The 25142-nt window shown below is 36.2% G+C and overlaps 1 protein-coding gene across 1 annotated transcript in view; it reads right to left on the bottom strand.

Annotated features, from left to right (window-relative positions):
- The window catches only part of TMPRSS15 (transmembrane serine protease 15), a 119981-nt gene that overhangs the window by 19419 nt on the left and 75420 nt on the right, over window positions 1-25142 (bottom strand). Inside the window, exons 17-20 of the mRNA XM_049629323.1 lie at window positions 17786-17896; window positions 16128-16260; window positions 4487-4582; window positions 13-62 (exon numbers count right to left, since the gene is read on the bottom strand). Of these exons, the coding sequence (XP_049485280.1) occupies window positions 13-62; window positions 4487-4582; window positions 16128-16260; window positions 17786-17896 (390 nt within the window). The remainder of the gene's footprint in view (window positions 1-12; window positions 63-4486; window positions 4583-16127; window positions 16261-17785; window positions 17897-25142) is intronic.

Raw genomic sequence — 25142 nt, 5'->3', positions numbered from 1 at the left:
CAAAATACTTACGTTTTTGGTTACATTGTAACTGAATCAGTGAATCCTGTAAACACTGTTTACTGTAATAGAAGAACAATTATATTTCAGAAAGTGTGCACCTAACATTTTAAAACAAAGTATAGTGTATCTATTTTAATCTTATTATCTTATTTTTTTAGTAGAATTAACCTTCAGATGTAAGTAGGTTATATGAAATGTGGGGACGCTGACATGCACAGCAGGAAAATCCTCAGTTTAAAGTCAAATAGAACGGAGTTTGAGCCCTTAACTCTCTACCACTTACATTTAGTGATTTTGGATAAGTTGTTTAGTGTCCCTGGGATTCAGTTTTGTCATCCATAAAATGGGAGCAATAGTAGTTACTTTGTTGGAGTTTTGTGAGAAGTTAAATAAACTGGAGTTATTGTGCCATATACACAATGAACATTCAATAAATGATAGTTATCGTTAGTTTGCTTGAACCAACCTTGGATATCATCATTCTATAATACAGAACATGTCTCAGTATTGCTAATCAGGCAACTATAAATGCCTCGCATTGTGTGTGAGGCTGTGTACCTCATTCAGAAAATTCACTGATTGATGAATCACAGGCCCTGCTTTCAAGGGAGATAAACATATAAACAGCAAAATATAAGACAAAGTATAGGCATAAATAATTTAAAAACTCACTACCTGTTTAAATACTTGGATACCAACTTTTTTCAAAGCCAAGAATTCTATATTAAACAAAAATTTAAACAAAGGAAGAGTTAAAAAATGTGTTATACTTATTGACCACTAGAGATCAGTATAATACAAGGAATTAAAGTACTTTCCCACACTGTTTCCTGATTCTGCCAGGGCAGATACTGGTCACATTGAAACAAGCACATACACACATATATAACTTTAATGATTTCTATTTATATATTTAGCTACATATGTTGTGCATATTACTTAGGTGTTTGAAATTTCAGGTAAAAACAAAACAAAAACACAAAGCAAGACCCAAGATTCGTATGCGATCACAAGTACAATCAAAGCAATTCAGTGTTTCTGGAACATACATGATAAGGCTTATTTGAAACCACGTGCATTCATACTGTCCAATCGACATATCACTTAGAATATAAGTTAACTTCAATTGAAATAAAAGAAAATATACTTACATTTTATTAATAAGCAATGTGGATGTGATGTGGGAAACCAAGGCAGAAGGAAATGGTAGATAAAATAAATTTCCTTATAACCTGCAGCCTATTGACAAATGCTTGAGGCAGGGGAGGACAATATTTCTCCAGGAACTCCCTAATGTCTTAATGTTAATGCTTTGCTAGAGACTGACAATAGCTAGGCCTCCATATAAAAGTCCTTCTGGAAACTCCTTATTGCCTTTACTTCCCCTAGCTCCAAAGTATATAATCAGTCACCCTTCACAATCCTGGGGAAGCTCTTCCTGCCCATGGGTCCTGTCCCCATCCTTTTATAAAATTACTGTTTTGCCCCAAAGACGTCTTAAGATTTTTTTCTTGGTTGTGGGCTCCGAACCACACCCCCTCCCCAAATCCACAACCACATCACATGCATGTATATCTATCTAAATATGGGTATATCAATATATAGTCATAATGAACTCCCCTTCTATTATATACTCATCATTGGGAGAAAAGCAGTTTCTAGAATGCTTTCCAGCATACTTTCAAGTTCATCCAAACTCTTTCTATATCTATAGTACTCATCAGTGAAAATCCATATTCAAAATGGTTCAGCATTCTTAGATATTAAAGATGCCTAATACTCTGTGGTATGGACAAAACTGATGAAATTCTTTTTAGCAAGCATAGAAAAGCTTAATAAACTTTTAAAACAAAAAGTAACTATTAAATTAACCAGAAAATGGACCTGAACTTTGCCCCTCATTCTCCATGCATTTCAGCCAGTCAAACTTTTCATGCATAAACACACACATGCAGTTTCTCAGTGTAGAGGAATAAATTCCTTAGTCTCTGGTCAGAATGAGCAGTGACTCCACACTTTGCTCAGGTATATTTAGAGAGATTGGAGGGAAACAGAATTATTGTCCCGGCCTTTGGTCCTGGAATCAGAGCTAGGTCAGCCCTCTGGACAGGAAGAAAGACAAGAGCAGGATCCTGTGTCTTTCTCTCAGCCCCATTAGTTGAGGGGCTATTGCGATATAAACGGATGGGTTTATATCTATTATATTGACAAAGTAAACGTTTCTCTCCCATATATGGCCATCAGCATGGTCTTTTTTTCTCGTTGATTGGCTATGCTTTCTCTTTCTTTCTCCTTTCTAGAACTGCTATTTATTTATTTCTTTTTAGTTTTTTTTCTTTTTTTATTATTTGAGAGAGAGAGAGAGAGAAAGAGAAAGAGAAAGAGAGAACAGGAAGGGGCAGAGAGAGGAAGACAGAGGATCTAAAGCTGGCTCTGTTCTGTCAGTACAGAGCCCAACCTGGGACTTGACCCCACAAACCACAAAATCATGACCTGAGCCAAAGTCAGAGGCTCAACAAACTGAGCCACCCAAGCGCCCCTTCCAGAATTGTTATTTAAAGTGAGCTGTTGCCTTTGGCAATTTAGAAGATTGCAAGGTAGAGTGGAAAATAGAGGAATGTGGGGTTGCCTATGGATTTGTGAGCATGTCCAGGTCATGCTTTAGTTTCCTAGGCCTTAGAGTAGAGTAATACTAAGCATATATATGATAACATAAGCATACGTACAATAACATAGCATATGCACAATAACATAAGCACGCATACAATAACATAAGCATACATACAATAGGGACATCAATGATACTGTCATTTTGTTGATAAGCATGGAATAACAGACTTCTGCTCTGAAACATGCACATAATTGAGATGAATTTTTAAAAATATTTTTTCCTTTGTTCTTTTTCTTATCCTTAAAGTCTATAAGATATAAACAAAAGAACTTTTCGGTGTACAAACTGCTTTTGATCTACAATTCTAATGTAAATTTAAACATGCTTATAGAAGGAAATCTAGAAATCTGCTTTCTCATTTGAAAATGCTTTGCTTCACCCCTTATGAGACTAATAATATCAGTCAAGGCCCAGCAAACATTCATATAAAACATTCAATTGCAAAGTCCTTGGTACTGAAAATACTCCTTTATCAATTTGTTTTACTGGTTGAGCTCACAGATATAACGTTTCATGAATAGCTGAATAATTACATAATTTCATTTTTTACCATTAAGTATGTTATACAAAAAAACCTGCAAGCTAATGTACCAGCAATGACATCTTAAATCTTTGTCTGTAGTTATGGCTTCTTGAAGTTACTCTCTTCCTACCTGCAGCTGGTCTTTAATGGAACTTTAAAATTCAAAAGCCAGGGCGCCTGGGTGGCGCAGTCGGTTAAGCGTCTGACTTCAGCCAGGTCATGATCTTGCGGTCCGTGAGTTCGAGCCCCGCGTCAGGCTCTGGGCTGATGGCTCGGAGCCTGGAGCCTGTTTCCGATTCTGTGTCTCCCTCTCTCTCTGCCCCTCCCCCGTTCATGCTCTGTCTCTCTCTGTCCCAAAAATAAATGAAAAACGTTGAAAAAAAAAATTAAAATTCAAAAGCCAATCTCAACCAAAAAAAATATCATGAATGCCCAAACAGGAGAAATGACATAATTTAAGATAAAATAGACGTTTGAATACAGGAAGGAGGTTGCTTTTTAAACAGTAGTAAAAATTATAAAATGAACCTAATTTAAAACTTTTTTTAATGTTTATTTTTGAGAGAGAAAGAGAGAGAGACAGAGAAAAAGAGAGAGAGAGAGAATGAGCAGGGAAGGGGCAGAGAGAGAGACAGACAGACAGAATCCAAGTGGGATTCAGGCTCCAAGCTGAGAGCATAGAGCCTGACAGGGGGCTCAAACCCACAGACTGTGAGATCATGACCTGAGCTGAAGTCGGATGCTTAAGCTACTGAGCCATCCAGGAGCCCAAAAATAACCTAATTTTAAGGAGCATAAGACAATATGCAGACACAACTAGAAGTCTAGACTCCTTCCCTCAATATTCATGTTCTATTTGCTAAATACCATGACTTTCGCCCCTCTCTTCTCTTGATAACTAATTTGTGTCACCCTTTTTAGTCTGACTAACATTGGACCAATTTATCCCAACTCTCAGAATTTTTTTGGGGGGGATTTACTTGTTAATGAATTTGAAGGTAAAGATAGAAAGGGTATAGAAGTAAACTTATTGAATCTCTATCTATGTGCTGCACAATTTTATATGCAATATCTCATTTGACTGCCTTACCATATACATGAGGGTTAGATAATGTTATCAAGTAGGATCAGTTAGGTAGTATTTGAGATTACCTGAATAATAAAAAAAATAAATAACTTTTAAGATTATATGGCTAGTATGTGGTGGCATTAAAATCTGATTAGTTTTAAAATCTATCTTCTTTCCAGTCCATGTACAAATTAGTCCAAGAACAGATTTTGGGACCCACCTTGGTGTTAGTATTAAGCTGCCATTAGGGGCTGTGTTTAATTTTACAAATGGTCCACTTCCAGTAGAGAAGATTGGCATCGATGAGTTTCCACTCCTAGGGAAAAACACATAGAGACAAAACAAAAACACAAAGAACCAAAACCTTAATTTATAGTTATTTATTGCTGTGGACATTGAAAGAAATGATGGGATTCCATACAAAAAAAAGATGAACATTTTAATATAACCCTTCAAAAGTTTTGCTGTCTAAAAGATGGAACAAATCAGAATCATCCATAATAACATAAAACGTAATTTAAGTTTTTGTGTAATCCCTCTAGTTCTTGTTTTCATGCTCATATATTATTTAACAAAGTTAAAATTCAGTGCATGCATCACTTGAGTATCTGATTTTTTCATTTGACTCTTCTATGTTCAATAAATTCCATAATGATCAATTTTAATAACCACCTCATAGAATTGCTGCACCATAATTTATTAAACTTTTTTCCTGTTGAGTGTAATCCATCTTTTAAAAAATGCATGTTGCCTGAGAACAACCTAGAAAAAGAATGTCTTCAGTGTTTACTTTTCCAAATGTTGCTTTGTTCTCGGTATCTCATTCAATTTAAAGTCTAACAAGCCCTAATTTAAAGCCAGAAGCTACGTGACTGCTCTAAAAAGGGAGTCTGTGGCCTGGCCCTCTAACTCTAAACTCATGGGCCAGCGTGAGATGGAGAAAGACACATTCTGCATGTAACAAAGACATTAAGTTTCTAGTCTTTCTTATCCCTGAAAACATGTTATATCCACGCTCTCCACTGTGAAACTTAACTGAAGATTTCTCTCAATCATCCTGACCCTCTTCCGTAGGCTTAGCTGGAAACATTTAGCTTCTTACTTCCTAATCTTTTTTTCCTGCCTTTTATTTATTCCAGATTTTAATCCTCATATAAAAATACGCTTTTTGATTGGAAACATCCTGATTCCTGCTAACTTCTTCCGGTTGGCAAGGAGAGGATGCAGTTCTTATCTTTTGGAATAACATGAAGTTTCCACCAACTGCATCTTCAAAAGAAGGTCCAATGTCTTGCCTAGACAGTCCCCAACACTGGCCCTTTTCTGTCTGTGTGTAGGGAATTTCCAAGGGAACACCCATGACTGTTGTGATCAATAAGAAGAAAAGAGGTTGAGAGTGTTTCCTGTCTCTTTCAGATGGGACAGCATCTTAAAAAAAACTGAAAGTGTTTGTTTCATACCTTTCATCCACTGAACAGAGAACTGGAACAATGGAGCCTGTATTTAATGTCCCAGAATTCAGCATGTTGCACTTTAACTTTATAAACAGATAAAAGTAACTCTAGCACACAAATCAATGACTATTCATTTAATAATACCCGAAATGAATTTGCCAAAGGGAGAATAAGTGCTGTTACTGTTATTATTAAAGATTAAGATATTCCCTCTAGAGAAGCAGAAGCATCATCTTATTTAAGTATTTATGTAAAGTGTATTTGTTATAGTTCAGAAAAACCGAATAGGCATAAGGACTTCACAACAGGCAGGGGTGTAGAGGTCAGAAATGCTCTGCTCAGGAAGGACAATAATGCAGGAACATTATATTCAAGGACTCCCATATTTAGGGAAGACAGTGTGCATCAAAACAGATCTTAGAGGACTTTGAATTTACCATTGTTGCAGCTTTTGGTAGAATTCATCACACCAGTCTTGGCTTTTCAGACTATCAAGGAATACCTATCCAATTTGAAGAGGCTCTCATTGAGTTGACTTTGCTTGAGGCTTCAGAAACATCCTTAGTATTGGTTGATTGTGCTCATCTTTGCTGCAAGGGTGGGTCTTAGTTACTCTCTGTTCTCTCTTTTAGACTCTCTCTTTTATTGTTTTTGGTCATATGGCCAGTGTCCTTATTCTGCTGAATTCCTACATGTGTTGGACATTCTTCTAGGTAGTTTTATATGTTCCCGACTCTCCATGACCAAGGATTTCCAAAGTATGTTCTCCAGACAAGCAGCAGAGAATATACTAGAAATGCAAATTGCCTAGCTCCACTCCAGACCTACCGACACAGAAACTCTGGAAGTAGGGTCCAGCCATCTATGTGTTAACATACCCTTCAGGTGATTTTGACACTTGGAAGTCAGGGACCCCCTGTCAAAGCCAAATATAATATCTATTTTTACTTGTTCAGGGGGGTCTGCTTTTTAGCTTCTGAAATGATTTCTCGTTATTTGATAGGCAATTCATTTTAAGGCGCTGATAAAGTTAATTTGTATTTCAGGACCCACAAAATGGAGCCCACTGCAGTGGCCCAGTCCACTTCACAAATCTAAACCTGTCAGCCCACACTGAGGAATGGCCTCATTGTCAAGAAACCCTAATATACACCAATCACAATCTTCCAACTCAGCTTCTGCTGGCTTACTTTACCCTAAAATAAGACCTGCTAGGGTTAACAGGAAATCCTGATCTCCTAGCCAGTCATGCCCCGTTGCCTCTTCTAACAGTCCATAAAACTCTCTCTCCCCCAAATCACTCAGGAAGTCTGCTCTACTGCTTGTGAGACACTGCACTCCCCCAATCAGTGGATCGTTTTCCCTTCAATAAAGGACATCAAACTCAATACTAAATTGTTTTAGTTTTGCCATTTGTCCATATTCATAAATATGTGGGGGAACATCCTCAAGGGTAATTCATTAAAAATACATCTCAGAGACGTGGGTTTAACACTTTTCCATTTTTTCTACCTGTTTTTCTTCCATCCCTTAACTATCTCTCTCTTTTTTTTTAATTAAGTAAGCTGTACAAGCCACTCACGACCCTGAGAGCAAGAGTTGCATGTAATCTTAACGACCGAGCTAGCCAGGTGCCCCGACTAGCTCTTTTAATACAGACCCCGAGAAGATGCATTAGTATCTCTGGAACTTCAAAACAAAATTTGGACATAATTCTTTTCCTTTTTTTTCCCTTTTTTTAAAATTCGGACATAATTAAAGTGAAAAAGTATTGAGGTGTTATTTATAAATCAGTTTTTTTTTTTAAATCTAGTGTCTATTTATTACACATTTACAACTGGCATTAAACTGTGATGGGATTGGCAGGTAAATTTTTAAGCCTATTCTAGGAGAAAAAAAGACTAGAGGCAAAGCTTTAAAGAATATCTGGTGAATGCCAATTCTTCTACTCTTGGAGTCTCAAATGCAGTCCCACAGTGATGTTTTCACTATCTGGCAGAGGAAAAAATAAAGATTATGCGTGCATATTGAAAATAAAAAAACAGACACACAGTTTATATTCTGAGATTGTCTTCTCTATATTTTCACTCTCAAAGTTACATGAGGAAACAGACTGCAATTAATACTACAGATATATTGTTTGGAATACAGAATACAGAATAGAATATATTAAATGCTATATAGAGTATATATAGATATATAGTATATAAACGCTATGTATAGTAAATGTAGTCTATATAGTATATAGAATATATTAAAAGCTATAATATAAAATAATTAAAATGCTCTTTTGGAAAAAAATTATAAAGTATTCACATAATTAATTTTTTGTCACTCATACTGATGTCAGCAGCCTGGAAGTGCTATATAGAGACTATCCGTTCATACAAACATTTCCAGGTGTTAGTGCTGGATGTTAGAATTTGGAATTTAATTTGAGAGTGGCTACTCGTGTTTCAAATCCTGCCAAATTCAACTCAACCTTTTCCGGACTGAACACAATTTATTCCAGCTTGTATTCACAGCACACAGAAGATAAACCGCAGAGAAAGTTTACAACAAACTATTTATTATTTTAAGAAATGATGGAGATAATAAAAATATATTAATAATGTTCTTGGCAAAATAACAGGCTAGCAACCTTTTATTATCACATTTATTTTCGAAAAGCAAAATCTCATAACAACGAAAAATTGAATTGTTGAGAGAGAATAAATTATATTAAGTTCTGCAGTTAAAGCATGTCACTGAGTCTCTCCCCGCCTCGGTTTCCTTTTCTTGCAACAAAACGAGCTTTTAATTTTTAGAGACGAATTCTGGCAAGGTTATGACTGGGGTTTGCATTTTTTAAATCCTGAAAATTTTAGCTCTGCAGATTTAGATAACTCTACCCACACATTTGCACAGCTGTCTGAAATCTGTACAAATTTGGTATCACATAGAAACATGCCCATATAGCATTACCTTGTTGACATGCTAATGCCTCCTGACTACCTATTTCTAAACCTTTATTACCATTTTTATAGGTTATGCATCCTGAAAGGGCTCCCCTGGCTTCAGGAAAACCTTATTCTATGTGAGAAAAGAAGCATACAAATGCAACCCACCATCATTATTTTTTAAGGTCATATATGGAGTATAAAAATATACTCGGAGATGAATTCTAGGGAGAAAAGGAAGGATATCCTGGGGCGTCTCGTACAGTATTAAATCTTCTATGTCTCTTCTCAGGCCTGCTTGGGTTTCCTCTCTTTTGTCTTGCTCCTCAGACTGTATTTGCTGTGATAAGAATTCCTCCCTGAAGCAGAAGCTTAGGTAGGAATGTTTGAAGCTTTTGGACACACTAAAGCTAGAAAGAATAATAACAAATGTTGCAAATACTGCAGCCAGGCACTGTAGCTCATTTCACACCCCAAAAGGTTTAAGTAATGAATGGAGCCAGGTGGGATTAGTTTGAAAAGGGTTTTAGAGAAGGATGGACCTTCTTTTTTTCAGATTGGAGGGAAAGAAGGGGATTGATTTGGCAGGACAGAAGGTGAGGAGAGCACTTTAATAGGCAGGGGAAGGGCGAATGAAAGGAGTTTGAGGCAAAGGATGGCAAAGCATCCTACTAGAAAAGTCAGGACATACAGGCGGTTAGGTAAATAGCATGGCTGAACTGGACACACTTCAACTGCAATTGCTTATTTCTTATCATGTTTATAGTAACACATGTAGGCACTTCCCTAGAACTATGGTAGCTCTTAGCAAACAGGTAACCTGAATTATTTTTAGATTTTCTGACCTCGACTCCTAACATTTTGTGGTATGCAGAAGGAAAAAAAATGCCACTAGAAAAAATTATCTTCACCTAATCAATTTCCTCCTCTGTGCAAGCTGCTGTATTAAGAACAAGAGAGAAATTGATGGGTCAGCCTGGTAGCTGTTCTACATTATCCTACAAATGTAATGGTATTAGAAAGGAAACAAGTTCCCGGCATTTTATACATCAAATGCGGCTGAGAGAAATAATACTTAGAGGTGATTGTCAGAGACAGGATCCTCATGGTTAACATCTTGGAGAATGTGGTCTTACCCCTTTGTAGTAAATCCTTGACTCATTCCTAACTTTATTTTCTTAGCTGCCATTGGAGTTTGTTTACTTTTCAGGAAGAAGAGTATGACATTCACCTCTACATTTACTATGAAGTTTTCTCTGTGCACGTGTGTTTTCAATGCATTACTACCTTATAAGGACATGCATGCAAACTTTCCTTTAGAATTTAATGCCAGGAGAAATGTGTCTTCTCTATGGAACTGGTAGTGTTTATCTTATCTCATAATTAAAGAGATGCCCTTATTGATGTTTTCCTTTTTTTTTTTTTTTTTTTTTTGCGTACGTTTCCAGGAATCTCAGACACAAATATTAGTAATTATGTTGATCCTGTATGTTTTATAGATTTGCCTCCTTATTTCTTCAGACCTTATTTTCATTTACTATTCTATTAATGTTACTATATGTACTCTGTTACAAATCACCTCAGATTCTTTTGAAAAGGTAAGGGTATAAAGAAAAAAAGAGAATGGAAGGCAATAAAGGAGAAAAGAAGGAAGGGAATAGGAAAGTGAGAAAGGAAGCAAAAAATAAGGAAGAATGAAAATAAGGACAGGAGGGAGAAGGAAAAAATATTTCTATTTTTTAAATTTTTTAAATGTTTATTTATTTTTGAGAGAGAGAGAGAGAATGAGCGAGGGAGGGGCAGAGAGAGAGGGAGACACAGATCTGAAGCAGACTCCAGGCTCTGAGCTGTCAGTACATAGCCTGACGTGGGGCTGAAACCCACGAACTATATCATGACCTGAGCCAAAGTTGGATGCTTAACTGACTGAGCCACCCAAGTGTCCATCTCATCCATTTTTTAAGTTTATTTATTTATTTTTGAGAGAGAGACAGACAGAGAGACAGAGAGGGCAAGTGGGGGAGGGGCAGAGAGAGATGGAGAGAATCCTGCTCTGTTGTCCGTGATAAGAAGTTTGTAGGTAGAAAGGAAATAATTACATACTAACTTTTACTAATCTTTAATTGTAGTATTTCCTTCTTATATAAATGTAAGTGACTAATTGCAACACTGATAGCAACACCTATAATTTTGTCACCAAAACGAACATTGCAGTTGCTGCATACACCTAAAAATATCATTTATGCTAATTTTTTATCTTACAATAATCATTAGAACCACCAACATATCTTATTGAATACTCCATAAAGAAATACATATTACCATATCACATTTATAACATTTTGGTAATTATTTTTCAAGGTGGTTAGTTTCCTTTCTAGTCATGTGTATTTTATTTTATTGCACTTAAATATATGAATCTAAGAAGAGGTTGGTAAGTTTCAGCAGACCACCAAAAGTGTTCATGACACACAAAAGAAGGTTATGAAAGCCTTCCCTAGAGTGCAGTTCTCAAACTTGGCATCAGAATCACCTGAAGGGCTGGTTCAAACACAGACTGCCGACACTACTCTGGACTTGCCTCTGGGTAGGACTCAGGTGGAGCTCCAGATTTTGCATTTCCGTGCTTGCATCCCAGGCTTTGCAGATGCTGCTAGTTTGATCTTAAAAACACCCATGTGAAAGCCATGGACCTAAACACTCCTGATTCCAAACATCTGGGAAAAAGACCAGGTGATTCTATCGTATAGCCAGGTTTGAGAGCTGCTGAGCCAGCCCTTGGATTACAAGTCACTGGTATGCTTGCTTTCAGTCCCTCGCCCACAGCAGACAGAATTTCCTAACCACTGTGCTTTTCATAACCTAGTAATATGAATCTTGGAAAGTTATAAATTTACTATGCATTGTTATAATTATTTTCTCTTTACCTATTTTTAGTTAATTCATTTCTAGTTTGAAATAGGAAGAACAGGGGCACCTGGGTGGCTCAGTCGGTTGAGCGTCCGACTTCAGCCAGGTCATGATCTCATGGTTCATGAGTTCGAGCCCCGCGTTGGGCTCTGTGCTGACAGCTCAGAGCCTGGAGCCTGCTTCGGATTCTGGGTCTCCCTCTCTCTCTCCTCATTCCCCACTCACGCTCTGTCTCTCTCTCTCTCTCAAAAAAAGAATAAACATTAAAAAAAAAAACAAAATAGGAAGAATATGAGAGTTACAGTTTGTATATCAGGCAAATGATGAACTTTTTAGGTTGGTCAATTAAACTAAGTAAAATAATTTTTTTCCCACCATCTTTCCCATAACCTGCCCTCCCCCTACCATCCCACCTAGAAAAATAGATAAGAATACCTTTGGTGTTGAATTTGCAAATTAAAAATAACAGAAAATAGTATTTAATTATTTCTGTATAAAGTTAGCAAATAAAAAGGAAATCATTTAAAGTAGAAAGTAGTAGTTACATTTTTTCTACTGATTCCCATATCTTATCTTTGTTGTTGTTTTATGTTAAGGCTTTTTCCACATAGTTGAAAATTTGAGGACAATGACTGGAAATATGGGCAAGAACAGGAATATTTTTTGCCTACCAATTTTTAAAACTAATATGAAACACTGGTTCTATATTTTCTATGTTTCAGTTTTCTAAGACCCAGTGTTAAATTGTGGATACAAATTTGTGGTGGTACTTACACAGGGTATTAAATCATTATGCTCCGTTTATTTGGAAGGCTTATTAAAACAATATTCCCTCCCCATCCCACCCCCAACATTTTCAAAACCCCTCTGAAGTGGAAGACCTTGCAATAATTCCATTTCTTATTTTGGATTTGAGAATGAGAAGCTCAACATGAGGTTTCTGACATTTGAATTGAGGGCATCTTGCACAGGACTATTGTGGGATTTAAAAATTACCAGCAACTCCTCACAAGCAGGCTAAGAGGGGTATGTATAACCACCTCTATTTTAAGACATTAGCCTTTCCTAAATTCTGCAAAGCTGCACAGACCTGATGACTTCTAGTTTTTAATGGCTTAGTGGGGCAAGTCAACCACATAGTTCATTTATTGGGTTAGGAACGAGGTAGTGTGCTTTCCTAGGAAATGTTTTAAAAATCAATACTCTAAGTTTCTTTAACATTTATTCTTTCATCAGTGTAAAATGTTTTCTTTCATACTTTGATCAGAGACCTGAAAGTGTTATTTAAAGTACTTTTTTACTTACGCATGCTATAAATGGCAGGGAATGAAAATGCTTCATTTAAAAGAAGGAAGGCTGATGAAATCCACCTCATATGATTTACTAGAATCTTTGGGGAATTGCATTTTGTACCCTATCTGCATAAATAATCTTGAGAGACCACAGTGCTTTTTTAATAAATTGACTCCTAAATTACTATCCACTGTACCAAACACATCATTTTAAAGTCACTAAGTTTTCTTTCGGGTACCATGCGCCAGTCTAGACACATTCTCATTAAGGCTATAACTTCCGTTCAATTACTAGGGCACTGTGGAGACTGTTTAATAAGTGCAGGCTCAAAGATTAAAGTCTTTGAAGAGATTACCTGACTCATTTCTGAAGAAAGCAAGTGCCTGACCTTCATCAAAAATATTGTATCTAAGGCAATGGGATGTACTATTTGCTTTATACACACTAAAAAGTCTAGTTCTTTGTCCCTGTCTCCTGCTGGAAGGGCTGTGATTCATAGGAAATGAGGTCAGTGAACTAGACAGTAAAATCTGGCTGGGAGAAAAACATGTAAATAGATAGTATACAGTTGTGTGGAATTGGCTGTCATCCACTCAGCTCAAGCCATTTTCTAGAAAGCCTTCCTTGACATTCCCAAATTGAGTGGTTCTCTAATAGCATATTGCATTTATCACGTTATATTGTCATTATCTACTTACGTGTCGATCCCCAACATATCTGAAGTAAAAACCATGTGTTACTCATCCATGGAACAGACACAACATTGTTGCTAACGCTTCAATTTCTGATCCAGGAGTAATTAAAATAATACATTTATATTAACAACTGTTAAAAAGTAATAAGATATATGTTCCCTTTCCAACACATTCTCTCGTGCAATTGCAGGAATCAATATTGTGCTATCCCTCAACATATTTCAGTTAAATTTTAAAAACTTCTGTCAAAGAGGATGTTGATCCTTTGGTCTTTGTAAATGATTCATCTTGAACCCATATATCTCCCCGGAAACTATTTTAGTTAAGATTCACAACCAGAATGAAAACACACTCCTGTGTCTATAACCATATAATGATGCTTGGCTAGATGGTGAATTGGAGCACAAGCTCCTGTGCATCGAGAGCTCCATCATCTAGATCATTTGGATTTGTCACTTGTGGAAATAAGGTCAAGTTACCAATCTCCTTAGCTTAATCTTTACTAAATTCCTGAGTCTATAAAACAGTTCCTAAGGATTACTGACAACTTCAGTAGTGACAGCAAACAACTTCTTCGGGCCTCACCTGTACGAACTCACTGTTGAACTAAAATCGGAATTAAAGTAGGAATCTGGAATCAATGCCACTTACCCAGTGCTTTACTTGAAGTGGGAATAAATCAACAACTGTCAGTTTCAGTGTTCTGTTGAGTCTTCATCAAAAAACACTCTTCCCTCTACAGCCTCCCCTCCTCCAAGACCCTTTATGTCTCAAAGCCTCCCATTTTGAAAGAGTTTTTGTTAGAATACAGGCTATGATGTATTATAAAAATGATAATATATATAAAGTACAGAAAGCTTCTGATTAATGCACATAAATCAAACTGATGATTATTTACATAATAGGTGACAAATCACATCCTCCCTTTGCTCCTTGTAGGAATTGTCTTCCTGATGAGGCTGACATCACTTGAATCTGGGGCTGACATCACTTGAATCGCTTGAAACTGGGGAGCTCACAATCTTAATGACAGCATTTTAGGAGGTAAAGGGAGTTGAAAACTCTCAATTCAAACTGCAAGAAATTATGGGGTGTATCTGATACCCTGAGTAGGACCTCACACATTTTCCTATGGTAAAATCTCACTATGTGGTGGTTAGGTGCTAGCCTGGCATTAGTATACAATGTAACTCTCCCAGTCAATTAGAAATGAAACAGCTCTTACAGATTACACCAAGACCTAATCACTCATTAATGTTATTCTTGTGGAAAATATGTCTTGGGCTAAAAAAATAAACATTTTGAAATAAATTTTGAAAACCTGTGTATTGCATGAAGACTATATGATTATTAATCAACTAAGGAGGAGTCCCCTTATAAAGAAAGCACTCAATTACTTTTGATTTTGAGGAGCTAGGAAGAGCTGGGATAATTGCCAAATGCTGAGGGTATGTGTGGATGTGGACTTAAATTATTTTTAATTTTGTACAAAATTCCCCAGTTCAGGACAGAATAAAATGATAATGAGTTATAGTTGGGCAACTTTGGGCATTTAGATAGGTACATATTTCTATATTTATATGCACACATATATTTATATATAATGAATAATTTATTACTTCAAATGTTTATTTAGTACCTATGTTTGGAGACAATGATAAGTTTGGGTGTTAGCAATGAAGTAATGGATAAAATAGGCATGCTTCCTACATTTAGACTTTATAGTTTAATGTGATAAAACAAAGTGGTAAATAATATAGTGCTACCAATGACCAAATAACCATGTGTAATCTAAAATGGTTAAATCTCCCAAATTGTGATTTGGTAAATCACAAATACCAATGGATCACAATGCTGAATTAGAGTCGACTATACAACTAAAAAGAAGCAAATTATTGCTACTGTTCCTTTCTATTTTAAACCTCATTACTTTTGAGATTACGGGAAGGTAAAAAATGAAATTGTATATTTGATGCAACATGTTATGACAAACTGAAAGTATAATAAATTTTAGTTGAGTCATTGATATGGAATTATCATTTGCACTGCAATTCTTGAAAAAGTCTTGAAATTTTTCATGTCTTTTCTCACAATAATTATACTGTTACAGATTTTCCAAAGGAATTATTGTAGAAATAGTTATAGCTATTTGCTATAGAAAGTTATAGCAAAAGCATGTTCTCTAGGGACCTTTGTGATTAGTTATATATATTATGATATAGCATAAAATAGAATATTTTATTTTCTTAAAAATGATAGTCTATAGAAATTTAATGACATGAGAAATGCTCATGTGTAAGTATGCTACAAAACGGAATAGTCTAATATTTTGTATGATTTTATAATACAGTATTTCTATATACTTATATTTATATCATATTTATAAAAAGGATGTTAAGTGGTTATTTTTGAGAATAGCATTAATCAAGATTTTTATTTTCCTCTTTTTGCTAACATGTATTTTCTAAATTCATAACTTCCATAAATTTTAAATGTCTTAATAAACCCAGTTTCATACCAATAAGAAAGTTCGAGACTTGCTTAAAACAGAGATGAGTAGAATTGCTTACCCTAATCCCAGCAACTGACAGACATCATTTGAAATCTGTGTGGTCCAATTGTCAGCACAAGCTTCATGCCATGTGCTCAGGATTCTGAACTGCACCAAACCATTGTTGTTCCTGGTGCCATTGAAAAGACGCACTAAAGAAATTAGATCACACACAGGGTCATTTTGACCTAAGTTGTTAAAAGTAAATGATGGGTTGTAAACTACATGTGCAATGTTCTTAATGTTTAGAGTTTAGAGATTGTAATTTTTTAAAGAGTGTGTTAGAGGGTGCCTGGGTGGCTCAGTCCATTGAGTGTCCGATTTCAGCTCAGGTAACGATCTCACAGTTCTAAGCTGGATCCGTGTGTAGGGCTCTCTGCTGTCAGTGCAGGGCTTGCTTCAAATCTTCTGTCCCCCTACTCCTGCTCTGTCCCTCCCCCACTCACGTGCACTCACTCTCTCTCTCTCAAAAATGAATAAACATTTAAAAAAGAGGATGTTAGAAAGCTTAAGTTGAAAAATATAAATTTGATAGACTTTACATTGCTCTTTTCATATAACTACAAAAATGAAAAAGGCAGAGAGATATGGAAGTTTAGTGCATATCAAAATAGAAAATAAATGGAAAATAATATTTATTGTGAGGAGTATGTCTCACAAGCTTGGTCTCTAAAACAAGGAAAATTCAAGTTCATAGGCACTTTTTTTTCCTACTTCTTTCTCTAGAGGCTATTTTCTTTGGACTTGTTCTTATGCTATTTGGTTTTCATCTCTTCCCCACCATCTTACAAGCATTTTGGATACAGTATAGAGGCTATTAGTGGCTAGGTAGGGACTGGGCCAAGCTAAGCTAGTTTATCAAACAGGTAAAAGTTCAGAAACAATAGTTTTACCCACAATGGGTAAATTTCATGTTATTGTTTACAATTTTCCCCCTATTCTGAGAAAAGCAAGAGCATTGTTAGAATTAGACAGACTTAGGTTGAAAATGCAACTCTAGCCCCTACTATGTATGTGATCTTTGACAACCACTTAACTTCTCCAAACCCCAGTTTTCTCATGGCTAAAAAGAGCTAATTCTTCTCCTGTTAAGATTGTTTTGCAGCAATCAGATATAGTGCATGGCATGTAATAAGCAGCACTAAGTATCTGCTTAGAAATAAAAGCAAGATATAGTGAAAGCAGCCACAACTCATTATAGAGGTTCGGAAGCAGATGAGACTAAAGACTCAACTAAGCAGGAGGAGAAGTAGATACTGAAGAACCAAGAATGCAAAGGAGCAAGTGTAACATAGTCAGTTCTAAGTAAACATGAGGGTGCCTCCATATGCAGGCAAAGGAGTATCATAGTCAATATGGGCGGTGCTAGAGGGCCTGGTGTGGCCATTGTCTCCCAGTACTACTTTATGCTTTCTACCTGAATATGGGTTGTCCTAGACTTAAAGTTACTAAATGTAGTCAAATTTAAATAAATAAACTAACAATAAACAGGGGTCTGCTTGTTAATTTTTCTCCTAACCAGAGTGGCATCCAAGGTGCGGAAGTCACAAGGGGAATGATGATACACAAAAGGAACAAAACGCGTCTGATAAATACATTTCTGATCTTTCTTTTACATTTGGAGGATCCAAGTGTAGAGGCTAAAGTGATGAGTGTTTTCTTAAAATCAAAACATACCGCAATGTGCTTCATCTGAGCCATCCTTACAGTGTAGATGACCGTCACAGAGATTCACCAGTGGAATACATTCTCCATTCTTACACTGAAAATGGTCTTCCTTGCAGGGCTCTATGGGGAAAGAATATTAACATATAGGATAAAAAGGTGACAAATAGATGATCCTGTAATATCCATCCCGTTTCTGCCTCTTTACACATCAACCTTTTTCTACAGTGCATTGTTGACCTCGATCTAATATCAAGTGAGACTATATACACTTAGTTGCTCAGAACGCCTCCACAAGAGTAGTGTCAAAGCCAGAGATGTGGCTTGAGGAAAAGGTGGATAAAACCTTAGACATCTTCTTTATTTTTGCTTTAATTTTTCTTAATACTTCTTTATTTTTGAGAGAGAGAGAGAGAGAGAGAGAGAGAGAGAGAGAGAGAGAGAGACTGAATGTGAGCAGGGGAGGAGCAGTGAGAGAGAGGGAGGCACGGAATCTGAAGCAGGCTCCAGGCTCTGAGCTGTCAGCACAGAGCCTGATACAGGGCTCGAACTCACAAACTGTGAGATCATGACCTGAGCTGAAGTCAGACACTTAACCAACTGAGCCACCCAGGCACCCCTAGGCATCTTCTTTACAGCAGAGCACAGAGCAGTTCCAAGGGATGGCTGAGAGGTCTAGGATATACCCCTCCCTCATAAACTCTGTTAGTTTCTCTTCAATAAACTCCTCCACCTCATATAAATATTCAAGCCTCAACCTTTGGAATGTTACACAAGCATAGAAGATCTGTTGATTTCGCACTCCAAATGATACATCCAAACCTACATGATTTAAAAATGTGTGGGGCGCCTGGGTGGCTCAGTAGGTTAAGCATCCGACTTCAGCTCAGGTCACGATCTCACGGTCCGTGAGTTCGAGCCCTGTGTCGGGCTCTGGGCTGATGGCTCAGAGCCTGGAGCCTGCTTACGATTCTGTGTCTCCCTCTCTCTCTGCCCCTCCCCCGTTCATGCTCTGTCTCTCTCTGTCTCAAAAATAAATAAACGTTAAAAAAAATTTTTTTTTTTAAATGTGAAAGTTGCCTTTTGGTGGGACCAAAGTTGGATGAGGCTGGAAACTGAGTTCAATTAAATCATGAGTCAGGTGGGGAAAAGTAGTCACAAAGACATGGAAACTCTGCAATAACAGTCATTTGAAAGGAACTTAAAGATGGGGCCCCAAACAAGTAAATCAGGATTGGAATTGGGAGAATATAATTGGCATGTGAAGAAATAGAAGGAAAATGAAGAAACTGGACAGGGAAGAAACTGAATGGATCTGCAGGCAGTTGGTGGTTTCCAGGATTTGGGTCATGCAAAAATAGGCCAACTGGAAATATTGTTTGAAGAAAGTGGTGCTGCTGTTTCCTGGACCTGTTTGTTTGATCTTACAGGGTTTTGCCCTGGGCGACTCCTCATGTCACAGGGAGAGAGGGGTTTGCTCCCTGAATGTTTTGTAATTATGGCTTAGGAGGGATAGCTACATGGCAGTACTAGGACTCTGTTGAGGCCACATGGGATTTGACTTCCCTGAGAAGGGAGATATATAGTGGCTGGGTATGGAGAGGCTTAATGTTTCTTCCCCTACATTGTATATGGATAAGCATAATGAGGAGGCAAAAGCACTTGATAAAATCAAGGAAGAGGGAAACCTGTATTTTGAAAGCTATTATGAATATTAATTATAAATGATTATATTATTTTCAAGGAGCCACAATTCATGTTAAAGTAGGTTCAAAACTGAATTGTACTAATCTCCGTAGAGACTTTTTCAATTTATGATGACCACATGTAATAGTACTTAAAAGGAATCATTCCTGTTTAGATTCTGTTAAATCATTCTGTTTTAGAATCTAGGTTGTAGCCCCAAATCTGAGAGTACTGATAAATATTGTTACACTCTAAATAGAAGTACTAAATATATCCATACTACACTTAACTAAAAAATAGATCAAGGGGAGCCTGGGTGGCTCAGTCGGTTGAGCGCCAACTTCGGCTCAGGTCACGATCTCGCGGTCCGTGAGTTCGAGCCCCGCATCCGGCTCTGTGCTGACAGCTCAGAGCCTGGAGCCTGTTTCAGATTCTGTGTCTCTCTCTCTCTCTGACCCTCCCCCCATTCATGCTCTGTCTCTCTCTGTCTCAAAAATGAATAAAAACGTAAAAAAAAAAATAGATAAAAATTGGTCTAGCAACTATTAACACCCATCACCTATTTCCAGCTCTATTTTTATATAAAAGAAGATTAAAGTTTTTTTTCTAAAAGAAGACTGTGTAATGTCCTTGAAGAAGAGTGGGAGAAGGGAATATGGTGCCATCCAACGCACCAGCTGAGGAATGCTCCAAGGCAACCATTCATATTGAGTTGACTTAAAGGGAGAAGGCCATCCTATCACTTTCAGCCTGAAATTTTTTCAGCCTAAAGAATCACAAGGGCCAGTGCTTCCATGGGATTAACGCAGGGACTTTCAGATTTTTTTTTCCAACAGATGTGTGTTTCTGTGTGCTTGTGTGTGTGTAACTGAACACAATTATTTTGTTCTATTCTATTCTAAATTTTATTCTATTCCATTTTATTCCATTCCATAATAAGAAATGTTTATTGAAACCAAATAAATTGATTTCATGATCCACTTTTTGAAAACAATCAGACTAAACTGAAGTATAGTGAATGACTTCACAGAAGACTGTGACTTTAGTTTCTTAAGGTTTGTGGACATATAACTGTATAATCAAAGACCTGTGTTCTCTTCCTATGTAATGAATTCAAAGTCAGAAAGTTAGGCTGGAGCATCTCTTGATGGTAATTAGGGGCCAGGAGAGAGAGTGGCAGTGGAAAGAACCTACATTTTCTCCATGCGAGAAAAGTGTGTCAGTTTTTTTTTTTTTTTTTTTTAATCAGTGGACACTGGACAATGTAATGGAGGGACAGCTGCCTTACAGGACAAGCAGGCTCAACACAAAGAAGTGGAGTGATGGAATCTGAGGTGGGTTAGGAGCTCAGCAGGGCTAGAGATTGGCTAGGAAGAGTACCACCCATACCTACAGTGAAGTAGGCCTGGGGAAGGGGGGTGGGAGAGGAATGCTCCGAAGACAGTTCTGTTCTACAAAAGAGCTGGCTAGCATTTGGCCAGGATCCACTGTAGGCCAAAAGAAAAATACAGTGATGGTGGATTTTTCTTGCTTGCCTTTCCTCTGACACTACAGCTATAGGAAAATGGAAGGGAAAGAAAGTGAAAAATGAGGCAAAGGCAATATTTCTACCTCCTCTACCTTAATTTATTAGGTTAGGTTATTGGTTTACAGAGTTGGGAGGTAAAAGAAACTTTGAACTAGATGATATTAAAGTTTGGATGTTGTATTTGACAGTACATCTTAATATCCAGAAGTGAATCTTAATTAACCAGTTAAGAAAATTAAAACCTAAAATAACTGGAAAAGTGAAGAGATCTGTCTGAAATATCCAGGGCCAAAAGAGAGATTTGAAATAAAGTAGGTGGAGAAAAAGAAAACGTTTTCTGTTTACACTCTTGTTAAATCCATTCTTTAAATTGAATATACAATTTACTAGCTACAATATCTATATGCTTTGTTTGTTCATCTTTACATGCCCAGGGCTTGATCCAGTGCCTGGCACATCTGATAAAGTGAATTAATTTATGTCAAATGAGTGATATGCCTCAAAGATCAGTATGAACCCTAGTAATAGAGTTGACACAATATAAAGCAATCTTTAAAAGTACAATTTAAAAAATACATTTTTAAATTGGGCAGTTGATCTTCTAATGGTAACTCTATTGAAATGTAAAATAGGAATTGATTCCATGAATTACCAAGATAAAATATACTTGTTTGTTTTTGAATGGTGGCTAAAACATAAGCTCTGGAATCTTATGACCTTGGTTTGATCCGCAGTGTAGCTATTTTCTTTATGTTTATTTTTAACCTTGAGCAAATAAGTTAATCTTTCTGAACCTTAGTTTCTTTGACTGTCCAATGGGAATAAACAATATTATGTCTTAGGTATGTTATGAGATTCAGTTAAAAAAAAAAAGAAATTTAGTATACCAGTATGAATATATTGAATGCTCAAGGAATAATATTAACAGCAAAAAGAGTAACACTTAGAAAGCATCCCTTTCACTAACTTTCAGATAACCATATCAACAACAAGAAATCATACCTACTCTCTTTCTCTGGGTATCTTAAAACAACAATTGGAGCTGTTTGTACTTTATTTTGAACTTTGAAGAATTCTATACTTTGCAGCCCAAATCTAAGTTCCATTAATAAGAAATATTTTAAGGAAGACATGGCTGGTCTAGTTGTTTCTGTAAATCTTTACCCCATGAGAGAAGTACGTTACATATATCAACCATACTACTATTAAGGATGTTCTTGTAAATGTAATTATCAATTTGTTTCACAAACACGTATTTTTTAACCAGATTAGTGAGATGATAAATGGGCGAAGACAATTATATATTCTACAAGCAAGCGTTAATGTTTTAACTGACTTTATATTTTATCTCTCTACTATTGATTTTCCTTTACAAAGCAGGAAGGCTTAAAACTATGTATATATGTGTTTGTATTTGTATATTCTATTTTAAATCTATGCTTTGATACATATTATATTTATTTAAAAAGTTGATAGCCTAATTACATATCCCTTATTAAATACCTTAATATAGAAGGGTAGTCAGCATGAGTTATTTTAAAATTATCTCATTACTTTGTTTTCATAGCTTATTAAAATCATTATGTAAAAATTGAGTTCTCAATAGCAATAATTTATTTCACAGATAAGTTTATTGATAATTTTACTCTTTTACTAGGGTAGTCAGGCTACATTCAATTGGAAAAGCACATGTTTGCCAAATGGAAATATAAATTTCTGAATGAAAATATGAGTGAATACATGCATAGAGATCTGAAATTGTAATTTATTTTTGTGCTGTAGCCTGAAGCTGTTAGGGTTATACCCTGTGAATCCAAAAAACTAACTTCTTTCTGTAAAATGGATGCATTGAATGAAAAAATACTGAATGGGACAAAATGATGTATTGTTGCTGACCTAAGTAGAAATTATAAATTCTGAAGAAAGTTGTGAATAAACTCTTTCAAAATTTTCCTTACATGCATGAACTGGATTCTGATTCTTTGCCACATATAACAGTTCAGCTTCATTAAGAAGTCTTTAGTCCCAAAGTGTAACTCTCTGTGGCCTCTGAAATCTTACGTCTGATCATTTTATGCCCATAGAGAGAGAGGGAAAAAGAAATATTGCTAAGAATTGAATTTTCCCATCTTCTTTTTATGAAGTCTCCAGTAGCCCTGCCTCGTTTAGTCAACATATGCTTGGCTTTAAATGGAACTGAATTGATCTCTAAGGCACATGCCACACAATCTGGGGAGGGCTCTAAACCCCTAAATGTAATCAGCTGCCGCTTCCACAGTTGCCTGATAAGCACTATTGAATTCCGAATTAAGACTCTGAGTATGAGAAAAGAGCAATAAGGGGACGTTTATGGGAGACACATCTTAATAAATCTATATTTCATACGCTCTAGTTTAATTTACAGGGAAATGTTAAAAATAGGATAAGGAAAAGAGATACAAAAATGTGTTATACAATTGTTTTATATTTCAGTTGAATGCATTGGAAGGTGCCCTTAAAATATCACACAACATAAATGAAGTACATAAATGCTGAAAATTTGTGATATCCCTTTCATACTCCTTTCTAAAATGATCACCAAAGCAGGGCACCATATAAACAGATAAGTGTGCTGGAGCTCTCTTTCCATTATCAGCCTGATTATCTTCCACTGCCAATTCCCTGTTTCTATAATTGCTTTTTAGTCTTTTGGTGTAAAAATCTCTCTGGGAGACTATGCTGATGACGATTCATTCACTCCATTTTCTACTCCCCAACAGCATCTGTCCTGTGTCCAGGAGGGGTGAAAAATCACATTCCCAGCATATTCACCATACAGTGATGGTCATGGAAGATTCCATTCTAGCAACGATTGGGAATTCTCTCTAAATGATTTATTTCTTAAATATCATAATCACAGTAACTGAAATCTAGTGAATGGGCAACTATGAATAACCCCGTCACCAAAACTTTGTATCTGTTTTGTGTTGAAAGTAACAGATTGTGCTCTTTAGGCTTTTATCTTGAATAGGATTACTTGTAATATTTTTCAAAATCCTAGGTGTTATATTTATCTCATTATACAAGTCTAATAAAAACCAGTAACTAATATTGTGTTGGAAGAGATTTGTTGCCATATTCCTTTTCATAATCTATTCTCTTTCCACTTTTCTCCTCTCTTAAATGTTTTTTAAAAGACCTACATTTGTCTAAAATTTTGTTGCAAGATGATTTCTTTTTGCAGACGGTGGAATGCCCAATAATTATTCTAATTGTTTGGAGACATGAAAAAAATCCATTTCCTTATTGATAGAGTTGTTAGTTATTTTATCTCATGAATTCAGGTGGTTTTACAGTTCATCTCCGTTTCTTTAAAAATATACATTTTATTTATTTATTTATTTATTTATTTATTTATTTACTGATTTATTTTCTTTCCGTTTCTAAGAGTTTGGCTTTTTTAGATTCCACCTATGCAATATGCTGTAGTATTTGTCTTCCTCTGACTTATTTTATTTAGCACAATGCCTTCAAGGTTTATCCATGTTGTCACAAATGACAGGATTTCCTTCCTTCTCATGGATAAATAATATTCCACTGAATATAATATACCACATCACCTTTATCCATGTATCTGTAGATTGGCACTGAGGTTGTTTCTATCCCTAGGCCATCGGAAATAATGTTGCAATGAACGTGGAAGTACAGATATGTCTTTGAGATTCTGATTTCATTTCTTTTTCATTCTTACCCAAAAGTGGGATTGCTGGATTTCATGATAGCTTTTTTTTGTTTTTTTTTGTTTTTTTTTTTTTTTTTTTTTTTTTGTTTTTTTTTTTTTTGGAGACAGAGTGAGCACAGGAGAGGCAGATGAAAAGGGAGAGAGAGAATCTTAAGCAGATTCCATGTCCAGAGCCAACTCGGGGTTAGATCTTCACACACATAAGATCACGACCTGAACCGAAATCAAGAGTTGGTTGCTTCACCAAACAAGCCACCCAGGCACCCCTGGGTTATATGGTAATTCTGTTTATTTATTTTTTTTTTATTTTTTGGAAGTTCTATTTTTAAGTTTTGGCGGAAACTTCATAATGTTTTCCACAGTGACTAAACCAATTTGCTTCTCATCAGTAGTATACAAGGGTTCCCTTTACCTCACATCCTCACCAGCACTTG

Source organism: Panthera uncia, chromosome C2 (assembly GCF_023721935.1).
Source record: "Panthera uncia isolate 11264 chromosome C2, Puncia_PCG_1.0, whole genome shotgun sequence".
Classification (NCBI taxonomy): Eukaryota; Metazoa; Chordata; class Mammalia; order Carnivora; family Felidae; genus Panthera; species Panthera uncia.
Note: the sequence above shows the minus strand (reverse complement) of the source record. Positions and strands in the feature narration are given on the sequence as shown.